The 15,088-nt window shown below is 32.7% G+C and overlaps 3 protein-coding genes and 1 non-coding gene across 5 annotated transcripts; 2 read left to right on the forward strand and 2 right to left on the reverse strand.

The window, feature by feature from the left end:
- LOC117909038 (probable inactive leucine-rich repeat receptor kinase XIAO) lies at positions 1-1,364 on the forward strand. Its single transcript, XM_034822943.1, has one exon. The coding sequence runs from the start codon at positions 37-39 to the stop codon at positions 1,204-1,206; it is 1,170 nt and encodes a 389-aa protein (XP_034678834.1). The 5' UTR covers positions 1-36; the 3' UTR covers positions 1,207-1,364.
- A 5,958-nt stretch (positions 1,365-7,322) lies between these two features.
- Positions 7,323-9,658, forward strand: LOC117910072. Of its 2 annotated transcripts, none has more exons than XM_034824137.1 (5): positions 7,323-7,572; positions 7,675-7,730; positions 8,393-8,442; positions 8,940-9,082; positions 9,180-9,658. In XM_034824137.1, exons 1-5 carry the CDS (start codon positions 7,553-7,555, stop codon positions 9,376-9,378), a joined length of 468 nt encoding a protein of 155 aa, XP_034680028.1. In that variant the 5' UTR covers positions 7,323-7,552; the 3' UTR covers positions 9,379-9,658. The 2 variants fall into 2 exon arrangements, with proteins under 2 accessions (XP_034680028.1, XP_034680021.1); XM_034824130.1 differs by having other exon boundaries at positions 7,324-7,572; positions 8,937-9,082.
- A 795-nt stretch (positions 9,659-10,453) lies between these two features.
- LOC117910475 (stress enhanced protein 1, chloroplastic) lies at positions 10,454-13,353 on the reverse strand. Its single transcript, XM_034824549.1, has 4 exons — positions 13,227-13,353; positions 13,031-13,132; positions 10,933-11,111; positions 10,454-10,759 (listed from the first exon to the last, which is right to left on the reverse strand). Exons 1-4 carry the CDS (start codon positions 13,297-13,299, stop codon positions 10,655-10,657), a joined length of 459 nt encoding a protein of 152 aa, XP_034680440.1. The 5' UTR covers positions 13,300-13,353; the 3' UTR covers positions 10,454-10,654.
- On the reverse strand, positions 11,647-11,727 carry TRNAS-UGA. Its single transcript has one exon. It is a non-coding gene; the product is annotated as a tRNA-Ser (tRNA).
- Positions 13,354-15,088: the final 1,735 nt, after the last annotated feature.

The following is a 15,088-nucleotide window of genomic DNA, read 5'->3' on the forward strand; positions in this document are numbered from 1 at the left end:
CTTCTCTTTCAAATACAAAAAGGAGATCGAGAAGTGATGCCATTGCCGCAATTTCTAGCTCTTCTCGCCATGTCTCACCTCTCTCTTCTGCTTCTCTTCTCCGTCTTCTCCGCCACCCATGCCCTCACTCTCCCCTCCGACGTCTCTGCTCTTCAATCCTTCAAAGCCTCCATTAAACCCTCCTCTGTTTCTCCTTGGTCATGCCTCGCTTCTTGGAACTTCTCCACCGATCCATGCTCTGTTCCTCGCCGGACTCATTTCACCTGTGGTATTTCTTGCTCCGCAGACTCCACCAGGGTGATATCAATCACTCTCGACCCTGCTGGATACGCTGGCGCTCTCTCTCCGGCCATAGCCAAACTTACCCAACTCACCGTCCTCGACCTCTCCGATAATTCCTTCTCCGGGTATGTTCCAAGCGCACTTTCCTCTCTTTCCAACCTCCAAATCCTCACCCTCCGGTCCAACTCATTCTCTGGTCCTCTCCCTCAAACCATTACTGCGATCAAGTCTCTTGAATCTCTCGACATTTCTCATAATTTTCTATCTGGGTCGCTCCCCAAAACCATGGTTTCTCTCTCCAGCTTGAGGAGACTCGATCTCAGCTTCAACAGGATTACGGGGACCCTCCCCAAGCTTCCGTCGTCCTTATCAGAACTCGCTCTCAGGAGCAATTCTCTATCTGGGTATCTCCTGAAATCGTCCTTCGACGGTTTAACTCGATTGGAAGTAGTCGAGCTCAGCGCAAACGCCTTCACGGGGCCAATACAAAGCTGGTTCTTCCTCCTCCCTTCCCTGCAACAGGTCAATTTAGCCAACAACAGCTTCACCGGTCTCGCGATCTTGAAACCCACAGCCAGCGACCTCGTCGCCGTCGATCTGGGCTTCAACCAGATCAAAGGCTACGTTCCCACGAATTTCTCAGCCTTCCCTCTCCTCTCATCACTCTCGCTTCGCTACAACCAGTTGCGTGGCCCAATTCCGATGGACTACAGCAAGAAGGAGACCCTAAAGAGACTATTCCTGGACGGGAACTTCTTGAACGGAAAAGCGCCGGTGGGATTCTTCTCCAGGTGGTCGGGGGTATCGGGGAGCTTGGGGGACAACTGCCTACAGAGCTGTCCGACATCGTCTCAGCTGTGCCTACCATCACAGAAACCCAACTCTATTTGCAAGCAAGCCTACGGAGGAAAACCAAGGTCATAGTTAGAGAGATCTGTCAGCATAATATTTGTATTTTAGAATCCTCCTACTTCTCTGTATTTTAATTGTTAGTTTTAAAAAATAAAAATACATTTTCACTTGTAATATAATTAATAACTGAAGCTTTAGCACATGACAGTGTGCTTAGAGGATTCATTCTAGCCTCCCTGCATCCCTCTTTTTGTTTTGTAGAAGAAACAAGACAACAAGGGTAGGTGGATGGATGAAGAGCTGTTTGGCACTCATATTAAAAACACCTTTCTGGTATTAAAAATAAAAAAATATTTTTTTAAAATAATTCTAAAAAATAGCTTCTCAGGTCTTTTAAATTACTCTTTAATATTTTATAAAACAAAAATCTATTTAAAAACCTAAATATTTTAAATATATTTTTTATATCTAATGATTTGTTTTTTTTATCATTTTACATACTTGTATAATTATTTTTAAAAACAATTCTTAGAAAACAACTAAAATATATTATTTAAAAATACTTTTATTTTCTATTCTTAAAAATAGAAAATAGAATATAAAACATGTTTTTTTAATTTGTAAACATGTTTTTCTATTTTTTTTCCCTAAATAATATAAAACTATTCTTTAAAATAATTGTCAAACTGATCCTAAGCGTGTTTGGTACTATTTTAAAAAATAGTTTTTGAAAATTATTCTTTAATTTTTATAAAATAAATTTTTTAAAAAAAATATAAATTTTTTAAAATTATTTTTATATTTAGTGTTTTATGTTTAATCATTTTACATGTTTATATAGTTATTTTTTAAAACAATCCTCAAAAAACAAGTAAAAACAATAAAAACAACTAGAGATTCTCAAAGTGATCCTAAATCTCTAAAATTCTTATTTTTTATATCAAAATTATTATTATTTTCTAGAATAACAAAACGAATACTAATTATTATTTTTTTTTTGAAAAATATCCTGCAACCATGGTGAATGATTAATGCATTTACTTGCATCAACAATGCAAATATTTTTTATTTTTTATTTAATTTTTTAGTCTTCAATTAAATTTTTTTTTCAATGAGACAAAAGACCATATCTCTGTCTGCTTGGATCAATTTATACATAATTGTTGGATTTATAAATTATTGTGGTGGGCCTACATTGGGGAACATTTCCATTTTCTAGAAAGGCAGTGGATGGTACATTTTCTTTTCACCCTTCTTTAATTATTTTTCATCCCAAATAATTATAAAAAATGTATCAAAAATATTTCTTTTGTCAAATTTTTTAAATAAAAATTTAAAAAATAGTACACACCTATATGGTTCATTCTCTTTTTTCCAAACAAATGATGGGATGTTCACAAATCATCCAAAAATGATTTACACTTTTTTTATTATAGAGATCATTAGTGTAATGACCCGTGTTCAAACGTAGATATTGTTTATCATATATCTAAAGAGATATTTCACTATTTTAAAACGCATTTATCAGGTTAAAAAAAATTTATATTTATATAGCGTAAAAAACTTTTTCCTCTGTTACAAAATCACAATAATATCTCACATTGAGAAAAAGTTTATAACATTATATAAATATAAACTCCTCTTAACCTTATAAATATATTTTAAAATCATGAAAATCCTTTTGGGTTTAGAGTTGATAATATCTCCAAAATTGGGTGCAGATCGATTCTTATTTAACCTCACAATGTCATCTGAAAATATTTACATGATTGAGTGCGTATAATTAATTAATATTTTTTAAAAAAACATGAAATGAAATTAAAATTATTAAATATATTTATAATTATTATTATTAAAATTAAAACATAATTAAAATCTTATTTTTAAAAATAAAAAATAAATCTGTATCACCAATAATTTTGGGGCTGTTATTTAAGGCGTAATAAAGAAAAGTCGTTAATAAGAGTAGTTAAAGTAGGTATAAGGTGTCGGTGGTACAATCCTTTTGTGGCGTCCCCATCAATAACTCCCCGCCCTGCATTCTGAACTTGTACTCTACATGTTAGGCATTCATGTCCCACACTTGTTCCCACCTTCAATTCCCTCCATTATTGTCTTTCGTGTCCTTTTTAAATCATGACACGTGTACATTTCGATATTATATACTTTTAACGATAAAAATATAAGATTAATTATTTTTTTCATTTTATTTTTTACCCTAGTCGTAAACAATTATTTTTTATTTTTTCACCATTTTACTCTCCTTTATTTTTGTTTTTCCTTCCTTGGAAAGGGGATCAGTCTTCCTTTCGTTTTCTTTCCCATGGTCCCATTTTGTCACCTTCCCTTTTCACATCTTAATGTCTCTTTTTTTAGCTTTTTCCTTTTTATTTCCCATCAAAATCAACCTCTTTGTCTCTTTACGTCATTTTCTTCCTCTGTTATAATTAATCTTCAGATGTCTTTCTAGATCTTATTATATACACTGAAGTTGGGATTGAATGTCCAAGTTGATTAACCCGATCCAATATGAGAAAATAGAGGAACAATTTAATTTTTTTTAAAACTATCCAGAAATTACTATTATTAAGAAAAAGTTTTTTTTTTCACTTTGACAACTCTCTCTCCCTAGAAACCAGAAAAAGAAAAAATATATTTTCTCCTATCGATGAAAGCAAAAGAAATAATACAATTCTTTTTTATTAAGAAACAAGTTATTTTCTCGAAATGTTTTCATATTTTCGTGAAAGTAAAGATTAAAGTTTTTGCGTTGTGAGAAAAAAATGTTTCTTATATTTTTAGTTTTATTCATGACTTAGATTCATGTCTTTCTAAATCTTATTATATATATTGGAGTTGAGTTTGAGTGTCCAAATCAACTAACCCGATCCAATATGAGAAAATTGAGGAACAGTTTATAGGAATTTTAAAACTATCCAAAAATTATTACTATTATATATATAAAAAATCTCACTTTGACAACTCTCCCTCCCTGGAAACCAAAAAAAGAAAAAATACATTTTCTTATATAGGTAAAAATAAAAGAAATAATACAATTATTTTTTTATCAAGAAACAAGGTAGTTTCTCGAAATGTTTTCATATTTTCATAAAAACAAAGGTTGAAGTTTTTGTGTTGTGTGAAAAAAAATGATTCTCATACTCTTAGTTTTATTCACGATTTAAAAAAAAAAATTGATCAATAAAACAACAAATTATAAATGTTAATCATTTCAAAAGGTAACCCGAAAAGTCTTATTTTTCATCAATATATTTTTCACGTCGATTTTATTTTGATAATCTCAACTCTAATCATCTTTGATATTGCGCCTGAAATAAACTTAATATATGTTGATTGCATTTTGGTAATCTCAACTCTAATAATCGAGAGTAGAAGGTGATAGAAAGTTCAACCCTTAGTTGTGTCGCCATGGAGCTCACAAATGAGCTTCGACACCCGTCCTGCAATAGTGGGTCGGTCGAGTAGAACTAAAAATAATACATGCTGTCATGCACTTGAATAAACAAATTGGTAGGAATTATGAAATTATAGTATGAGCGTCGGAGTAAAATGGCAATGATGGCTTGCATCCAAGTGGTATAGAAAATGAATCACAAAGGACGATAGAGGATCAGAGAGGGGAAGTGGTCTTCCACAAACTGATTGCTTACACTCAAGATTTAGAGGTGGAAATTTGAATTGCAGAGCACTAGGCCTAGTTGCAGTGTTGGTCTCTCCTCAAGCCTCCATTATTCAGCTGTCGACGTCATTGGAGATACTGAATTTAAATCCCTGCTCCTCACGTGACTACCCTCCTCATTTATTACTCTACCCTTTTCCCCCACTTCATCTGCCTCACGTGGCATTTTTTTTTTTTTAAATTTTATTGAGTTTTATAGAACAAATTAAAAAAAGGGGTGAAGATGATGGAGAATTTTAGTGTGACAATGGACCAGCTGTGTCACAGAAAAAAGGTAGGGAACTAACCCACATGGGCCCTTCCTGGAAGCCACTTCCATTTTTTCGGAATAAAGGGTGCTTAAAAAAAGAAAAAAAAGGAAAAAGAAGAATAGCATCCTCATCCTTTTGGGAAAAAAAAGAAATGAAATCGACATTATAACATAACCAACATAATGTTACCAACTTTAGGGTACCAAAACAAATTAAAGGTCCGTGCTCTTACAATACGAGCAAAAACCCGTGTTCATAAGAACACAAACAAAAGTACGCATCTTTATGAACACGAATAATAAGTCATACTTATTAAAACACGATCAAAAAATCATATTCATGTAAATACAATTATCATAGTCTTCGCCGTTGAAAAGATAATACGTAAACTCATGATGAAAAATAAAAACTAAGAAACGTCCTAGAAGAACTCAAGTAATAATTGTGTGTGACAATAAGAAAGAGTTGTTTATGTTTATGAAAATTGACGAAAAAGTCAATTTAATATGAACGAGATTTTTTGGAATAAACGCTTTTTTTCTTCTAAGTTCGGGTTTGATTGCTGATAATGATAATAATGATAATGATGTACAAGTTGGTATATTTAATATGTAATAGTGAGGGGACAGAAACATTGTGAAAGGGTGGTTCATACTTTCTTAATCCGCAAGTTTTCAACCTCTATTTTAATACCAAACACAATAGTTGGCAAGATGCTTTCAAAATAACATAACATTCTCTATTAATTAATCCTAGTTTAGACTAGGAGACGGCGCCGCATTAATCTATTCAAACAACTCCGTGTTTGGATCTTCGGAAAATATTTTTCTTTTAAGATTAATGCATGTAGGATTGATTGTTGGATTAAAGTAATGAAAGGGAGGCTTTTTAATAGTAGAGATAAAGTTTGAAACCAATATCTCATGTGAGATCATAGTGCACATGGCTTGTCCACGGTCCAACTCCTCCTTTTCTTGGTGCCAGTCCATTTTATATTTAACAAATTTTTAAGTGTTGGTTAAATAATTTAATCACCTTATATAATTAAGTGATTTGATTTATTTTTTAAATACATTTTATAAAATATCTCAAATTTTAAAAACTTCTTACATTAAATGAAATGAATGACAAACAAATAAATATTTGAAAAGTAAAAAAAAACCAGTAAAACTCCATTCCTACTCTTATATATATAAATTGCTTGCTTTTAGCTAAAAGACATAATTGGTATTTGTTTTTTTATTATTTAAATTTAAAAAAAAATTAATCTAACTTAATTCTATATATAACTTAATAGTATTAAATATTAAATTATTTATTTTTGTTCTATTAATTATCAAGCATCGAAGATTGTGTTTTAATTGTTTCAAAGAGTTATTTTTAACATTCAACAAAAAAAAACAATTTTTTTTTTATTTTTTTGTTTTTTATATTTATATGGGTTTGTTTTTTCACTTTTTGTTAACTTGTTTTTATTTCGTAAGTTTTTTTATGGAATAAAAAAAAACAAAAATATTTGATTTTTTTAAGATGTTGAAGGTAATATATTAAGTTTTCTTTATTTTTTTAAATACTTTTTAAATTCTATTTTGTAATTAATTAAAAAAACAAATACGACCTAAATATTTTAGTTCTTTTTTATTTAATAATTATTTTTAAATAAGTAATAAATAGAATACCAATAATATAAAGTCTGAAAAGCAAATTGTCTTAAAAAAAGCAAACACCTCGAAGGCAAATGAAGGTAGTCATAATCTTCAACATATCAATTTCCGAGTGGTAGCTTTCTTGGCCAGATTGCATTGGAAACAGATGCGTAGTTGAGGAGCATGACAGTGATGGACTGGAAGTTCGGAACAGGGAAGGAAAAAACAAAATATTGGGTTTGTTGACCTTTGAGTTTTGGACATGTTGGATCTGGTTCACATAGTTTGAATTGGGCTGGGATGGAGGAGAAAGGTGGGGGAGCCCAGCCCAAACCTGACTTAGAATCTGATCCAATAAGTATTTTAAACTTTTATTTATTTTATCAAATTAATTTTTATTTAAAACTTATATTTTATAAAATATTTAAAAGCTTTTTTTTTTTTAGTCGCAAGGAAGTTCATGATAATTTTATTTTATTTTAATTTTTTAAATAAAAATGATAAATTTTTTAAAATAAAGTGTTCGTATTTTTGTAATTTTTAAAGTAATAAATTAAAGTGATTAATATAAAAAAACTTTAAAGTCGTCACTCATCTCTCACCTCTCACCTCTCTAAGCTCTCTTCGTCTGCTGTCATGAAACCCTCCCTTGCGGCCAGCTCCACCGCCGTGCCGTAATCGTCGCCGCCTCCACCCCTTAAGATCTTCACAAAGTCACTCATCTCTCACCTCTCTTCGCCTAAAACTCCTCACAAACCTAATTTTCTCTCTCGACGAATTTCTGTGCGTAGATCTAAGCTTTGATTTTGAAATCTTCAGACATGGGTTTGGACAACGTCAGGTAAATCTCATATACTTGTACATTGTTACGTTCTTGTTACTGTTTTGAGTAGTGTTGATTTTCGTTTTTATTCTTCTGATTATTTGATGAATGTTGATGCAGATCAGAATCATCCAAAAAGGTCGGGAAGTTTGAAAAGAAACTGAAGTTCTACTCCAGTAAGTTTGAACTTTTTTTTCGACTCATTGTGATCTAGCATATATTGAAATATATGCATTAGGCTGTTTGGCCTTTGGGAAAATTGAATTAGTTAATTAGGGCAAATATCAACACCTGTTTCATCATCCAATAATGGCTTTGAAAAAATTGGCACGTTGTATGCTGTCTCAATTTCACGGGTATTTTGATTATATACAATGCTTGTTTGTTGGGTCCGAATATTATCTTGCGAATATTGAACAATGGCATGTATGAAAGTTTTTCTTTACACAACCGTCATTAATCAGCCAAGTGATAATTAAAGAGAAGACACATTTGCCTTAATGAAAATGATAATACAGTATGAAGCACGAATATAATTCTTTTTGCAAGGTGTTATAATTTTGTATCTGTTGAAAGAAGATCTGTATAGGGAATTTTTCTCCCTTTACAAGGTCGGAGAGAGGCCGAACAGAAACCTGAATGGACATATGATATGTATGTGGCAATCTGGCATCGAGTGGTTATGAGGAAACAGCTCATTGTGATTGGATGAGTTTAATAACAGTTTAATGCTTTCATTATATGTGTTGTTTTTTTCAATTTCTGTAAATTTCACTTTGTATCATTTGTGAAAAGGCCATCTATAACTAAATTCATTTTTTTTCTCGTTTATTTGTAGAGGTTAGAGATACAGTTGCTTCCTTAAGTGCCAAAAAGGGTATTAATAAGGTGAGAATCTTACTTTATTCAATGTTCTTGTCATCATTCTTGGTGCTGCAACTATTTATGGCCTACTGTTGGTTTGCTTATGCTTGTGTTCAAATTGGGTCAGTTATGTCATGGCCAAAGTTGTGGATTTGACAGAGGAACTTCATTGTCATCTGTGATATGATATTAAAAATTTCAACAATTCGCTAAGAAATGATGCCAAAGTTATGGAGTTTGACGCTAAGTTGTGGTGTCATTGATTGCTAACTTTAGAATGATTTACATCGGTTCTTATTTTTTGTAAACAAAATGAATTTACATGGACTTATTGTTGATGGTTTTGTATTGCCATTTAGAAAAGAGGTCCTTACTAGTTGCTTTTTTCGATGTTCCAATATTATTCTGTGCTTTATTGCTATTGGTGCATGCTGCCTTTATATTTTATTCGAGGTACTAATTTTTGAAAGAAATTCATTAAGTACAACATTCTGAAGATGTAAATCTTGTTTAACCAGAAGAAAAAACTTAGAAGCCGACAGAAGAAATTGAAAGCATACAATCTCTCTTCCCTCTCGGAGGTCCTTCCAGATTTGAAGGCTGAAGAGCAACCTGCTCCTGTAACTGAGTTTAAAGTGAATTGCAAATCTAGGCAAAAATTGATGTAAGTGCTTCAGGTCCATGGCTTTATTTTTAGTCTTCCTGTACCTTATACTGTTTTCAGAATCTTGATTATCTAATGATGTGTTTATTGTAACCAGCATGAAGGAAGGAGATCAGTTGAGAACAGTTCTGAACCATCCAATTTTCCATTCAGATCCGTTGGCTGCCATTCACCAACACCTACTGAGCACACAGCCTCCAGATGAGAAACAAGAAAAAAAGTCTAGCAAAAAAGGGAAGAAGGCTAAAAAGCAAAAATCGAAGGCTTCCCTAGGTCCTCAATCCATGGAAATGTGATTTGATATAGGAGCTTCTTTTTGAGTTGTGTTCATGACCTATGTATGTTCATGTCAGGTTTGGCACTTTCCATTGCTTAAATTTTGAATATGGTGTCCCTGTTATGTTCATGTCATGTCCTTGGGGCTTTAATTTCTGATACACCTGATTACTGGACATTGTAAATGGGTTTTTTCTCAATTCCTAGGGCTTTCCTGGAGTCCTCTATGCCATTTTGTTCCTAAAATCTGAAGTCAAGCTACTATTGCAGCTTTGTTGATCACATTTTCATTTACTTGCATTTTGTGTATGTCAGTGCTAGAAATGAAGGCCCTGTTTGCAATATGTGCTTTTCAAAACAAATTTTGATATTTTTAGTTGTTGGTGGTGGTGGTTGGTGTTTTATTTTTTGTAAGAGTTAAGAGGATATTTTAAAGGGTGCATAATATGAAGCGAGTTCTTAAATAGAATTTGCTCCTAAAAATAATTAAGAATTATTTTTGAAAATTGTTCTTAAAAATTGTTTTTTGAAAATTATTTTCGAAAATCTTGCCAAATAGGGCCAAACTCTTCCCCTTGTATGATATTCCAGCTTAAGAGTTTTGTTGATTCAAGGATGCATCTGTTCATGTGCTTCTGGGATCCAAAAATTGACCTGAATGAGCCTATGCTGATTTGAATGTTGAAGCTTTCTCTATGAAGTTTAACTAAATCATATTTAGATTTACTGAACCACCATTAAAGATGAAGAATCTTCCCAACAATAGGACCCTAAGGGGAAGACATTGTTCAGCACATTCAAATAATAGTGCCAATGCAGATGGGAGTAAACCTAAAATGGCCCTATTTTGTGGGTTAAAAGCAATCTTTAAATGGATAATGTCACATCCACAGTAAAAAAAAAAAAGAGATGTATTTGTCCATTTCCCACAAAAACAAACAAAAGACCCTCCTGAAAAAATATCCACTGTGCTGCACCATCCAGTATTACCAATCCCCAATCCAAAGATCTCCTGTTCAAAAACCATCTTAATCAAATTTATCTTGCTCTAGATGCATATAGGTGCAGTATCTAGGCCATTTTCACAAGATATTCTGGAAAAGCAGCTGGGTATGAGTAGATCCAAAGACAAAAAAAATCCCTTTACACATTAAAATCTTTCAACATTTGGCATACTATCATGTTTTGCTACTCTTTTCTTCGGCTTTAAGACAAAATTACAACAAATAACAAGAATGTAATTGATAACAACATTAGGAAAAACCACAAAATCATGAGGTGATTTCTCAAGTGCGATCAATTCTTAGAGGCTGACTGGAAGATAAAGACCGCTGTCAAAACGCCCACCAGTGCTGTAACTGCCAAGGCCACTGTTGGCAAGGGGCTTGTCAGCCCAAAATTCTGCAAGATCAAAAGGAACATGGGTTTTATAAGATATGCAAATTATATTTATCTTTCTGGGTCGGGTTTAAAGTGTCAAATCTGAATCTGGAAATCTAAGTTGCATAATATGCATTTGGAAAATTGGAATCATGTAATAGCCTAATAGGTAAAGCATATTGTATGTGACATACCTCCAGAAGTCCCTTGCCTGTTGCTATCTCGACGCTGATAGCCACTGCAAAACCAACCATTGCAAGCCGTCCTAGCCATACATCCAAACTGTTGCCCTCATTGGCACTTTGCTCACATCTTATTGAAACTGATGTTGCTCTGCATGCAGGTTTCTGTAGACGAGAAGATCTGCATATCACTGGAAATGAAGTTCAAAATGACCTTTAGTAACTAAGAATATTGAGGAAATGAAATGGAATTACTACAACAAATAGTAGTGAGATTCCAAATTTTCTCTTATATTCCTACATTTTTCTAATAGGGCATAACATTGAAGCAAGGCTGACTAGGTAGTGAAAGACATTTGAGAGAGGTCATACATTTTTTTTTTCTCCAACAAGAATTATAGAGATGAATGAAAGGCCAATGGTGTCTATAGGGTGTTCTTTGTAAACATCCCAGGAGTGATATAAAAAACAAAGATTGATCAAATTAATGCTTGAATTCTTAGTGCAAACAACAAAATAGATTTTTGATCCGATCTTTTGGATCCAACAGGAGGAAGAAAAATTAGAATGTTAAAACTGCGAAAACATAGTTGAGAAACAAGGGAGACCTTGAGGCCTGGCTCAAATGGTAAAGGGATGGGGAGGGTTTGTAGGAAGTTCCAGGTTCAAGGCCAAGTCCCAATGGGAACAAAAATTAACTAATAAAAAAAGAAACAAAATTAGTTTCGTTGATAGCAGGTTTGAACCTGCATGGGCAAAGTCCAACAGATTTCAAGTCTGTCTCCTTAACCACTCGGGCATATCGACCTGTGGCTTTCATCTTCAATTTTTTATAAGTTAGAGGATCATCAGCATAATCATACTAAGATGAATGCCATGAGCTTAGGTCATTGAAGCAAGTGGGTGGCTTTGGCAAGTCCTTGCAGGCCTTATATCGTGGCCTACCACAGACCAAAGTATTCAAAATCCCCAACGGAATGAAGCTTAGCTAAGACTATGTTTGATTACAGGAAAGTACTCAAGAAAGGAAAAACAATATTAAAAAAAACGATTTTCTCATGTTTGATTGACCATGATTTTTCTTTAAAAAAAATCAAATATAATTAAAATTAATTGAAAGCTTATACATTTTCAAATTATTTAATCTTTATATGGAAAAAGAACAACAAGTGAAGTGAGTTTGAGGAACCGTGTAAAGATAATTACTAATTTTAAATCTATTTTTTATTTTCCTTCACTTTTTCCTTCCTTTCCAAGATCCAAACATAACCTAAAACTCCAACTAGCTTTTGATATAAAAAAGAAATCAAATACAATTCCCTGGCAGACTTTCAAATCTTTTCTAGAGGAAGACATGAGTGTCACTTGTTATTTAGCTAATAAGCCCAATTTGAAAATTTGAGACGATGTGAAGATCAGCAGATTCTGCACAATACTTTTCACAGTTAGCTCCAATTCATTATTATTTCCTCTTATTGCAGTGTCAACACCAATATATATACATATATCCCTTTGATTTTGAGCTGTCCATGCTCCATAGAACCAGTTATCATATTTCCCAGTTCAATTGGCCTCCTAATGAAGTCTTAAGAACCATAAGAAACTAATGTGCAATATGATGAATGATTTAGATTTAATGCCACAAACAGAAGTAAATGATATGTTGTGCATGAAGAGAATCCCTTGTTTTTCCTTCTTGTTTGGATTCTCTTATGTATGAGCACTGACATTAACATGGAGTATCATAAGTTTCTACAAATTGTTTGTAAAAGATACTACAGGATGAACATATCATAAATTCATAACCTACTTGGTTCCACAAAATTTCAGAATCGCCTAAAAAGGAATTGACCCTCATTTGGATAGAGGGCCTTTATGCATATTGCCCACCAAGAATACCCCCAACCAAATAAACCATTACATCCATGCCCTCAGTCATTTCAATGCCAAAAACTGAGCTTCCGTCCAGAAAACTTCACACAATTTCCACATTCAACCATCATAAAGCACCCCAGAATCAGGGTGTGAAAACCCAAATACGACACCCATAATTGCAAACCCAGTGAAAAAAAGAAAAAGAAAAGTGAAGAACATAAAGCTTAATACTCACAGAGTGGAGAGCCGGAGGCAAACGGAGTTCGAATTCGAGCCAAACTCGACATGGGTAGGCGTGGAGTGGAAAAGGCTCTTGCGGAGCTTGGAGCACATACATCTGCACCCAATAATTTTGGAGCATGAAATTTCTTGAATTGTACCAATATTATATATATAAATACAGAGATGGATAGAAGTAGAGAGAGGGATACAGGTGGGGATGCAGGCGTAGAAGGAGGTGGAGGCGGAGGCTGAGGCTGAGGCAGAGAGTTGAGGTGGTGCCATGGCCGTTTGAGAACGTTGGAGGTACGAACTACGAAGCCACACTGCCCTCTCAATGTTTATCTCTTTTTTTAATGTTTTCTCCTCAAGGGGTTTGTGGCAGTTGAAGATGACCAGACATCTTCCAATTGGGTAACTGACACGTGTCCTATCCATATGACCCCTGAAGAGCCCTTAATTTCGTAAGAATGATTTGGTTAGTATTTTTATTTTATTTTAGGGTTTATTATACTCCGAATTTATAACGTGTTTTACATTTTATCTCAAGTTCAAAACAATATACCCTTCGTTCTTTAAAATTATATATAATATGCATTTTTTTAAGAGATGAAGATTTTTTTTTTTTAATAGAAAGACATATATTCTTCGTGATCGATAATAAAATGATAATTTCTTAGTAAGTGAGGGCAAAAATGATCATTTCATTTTAACCTTAATCTGTCTCTACCCCATCTCTTCTCTTCCATAGATTGTTTCTTCCCCTGTTGCCCGGTAAATCTCCAAGCCTAAGCCCTCGTTCCCCAATGAAGCTAATGTAAGGTTGACATTGAATAAAAGACATGAAATTCAACATTAATTTTTTTTCCTTCTAATTCTTTAATGGGTAGAAGCATGTCAGGAAAAAGGGTTAGGAATTTTTTTATTTTTTATCTTTCAACAAATTTAGGGAGAATAAAACTAGGTTAAATTGAGGGTTAAGGTTTCGTTTGATGTTTCAGAATAGTGGAGGAGATTTTGGGGAAATTTTAGGGCAATTTTTGGGGGAAATTTGAAGATTTTAGGGTTAAAGAAATTATTTGGCAATTTTGCAAATTTTCACCCCATGGACAAGGAGAAATTATGTGGGGTTTTTTTTTTATCCCTGTCTCATTTAAAAAATTAAACGGGATAGGGTAGGTATGGGCCCCGCTCCGCCCTGCCTCGTTTAGTTATTTTATTTTAAATTACTTTTATATTTTTTAATTACATTAAAATAAATATATTTTATAAATAATAAAATTATTATATTTTTTATAACTTATTTTATTAAAATTTTTTATTATTATCTATATATTAAAAATAGTAAAATAAAAATTTAAATTAAATTAATTTTAAATTTTAAATTTAATTTAATTTTATATGTAAACGGGATGGGGCAGGGCGGGATGGGGCAATACCCGAACCCGCATTACCTGAAAAAACCTATCACGTTGCCATTCCTAACTACAGATTGAGATAAAAATGATCATTTTATCATAGATCATGCGTAGAACACGTGCCTTTCCATCAAACAATATAATGTTGTGTTTAAAAAAATGCATATTACATGCAATTATAAATGATGAAGGGTACATTCCTCCATTTTAAACTCGAGAAGACAATATGTAAAACACATATTATAGGTTGGGGATAAAGTGTAATTTATTTTATTTTACAATAAAAATAGAAAAATTAGATATGATATCAAAACCTTTAGGCTATATTTGGTTCTCAAAAAATTTGAGGGAAAATGTAAGGGAAAGAAAATATAAAGGAAAAATATAAGGAAAGGAAAAGTGAATGAAAATAAAAAATGGATTAAAAATTGATAAGTTATTTTTATTTTTTACTTCAAACTCATTTTATTTATTTTAACTTATTAATATAAATATTAAATAATTTTAAAATACATAAGTTTTTAATTAGTTTTAATTGTATTTAATTTTTTTTTATATTTTTCATAGGACAAAAATAATTTTCTTTTACATTTTTTTTTTCCTTAGTATTTTCCGGAACAAACGTAACCTTAGTATCATGTAGATCCTCTCGGGCA

The sequence above is a fragment of the Vitis riparia genome, chromosome 3, assembly GCF_004353265.1.
Source record: "Vitis riparia cultivar Riparia Gloire de Montpellier isolate 1030 chromosome 3, EGFV_Vit.rip_1.0, whole genome shotgun sequence".
NCBI lineage: Eukaryota > Viridiplantae > Streptophyta > Magnoliopsida > Vitales > Vitaceae > Vitis > Vitis riparia.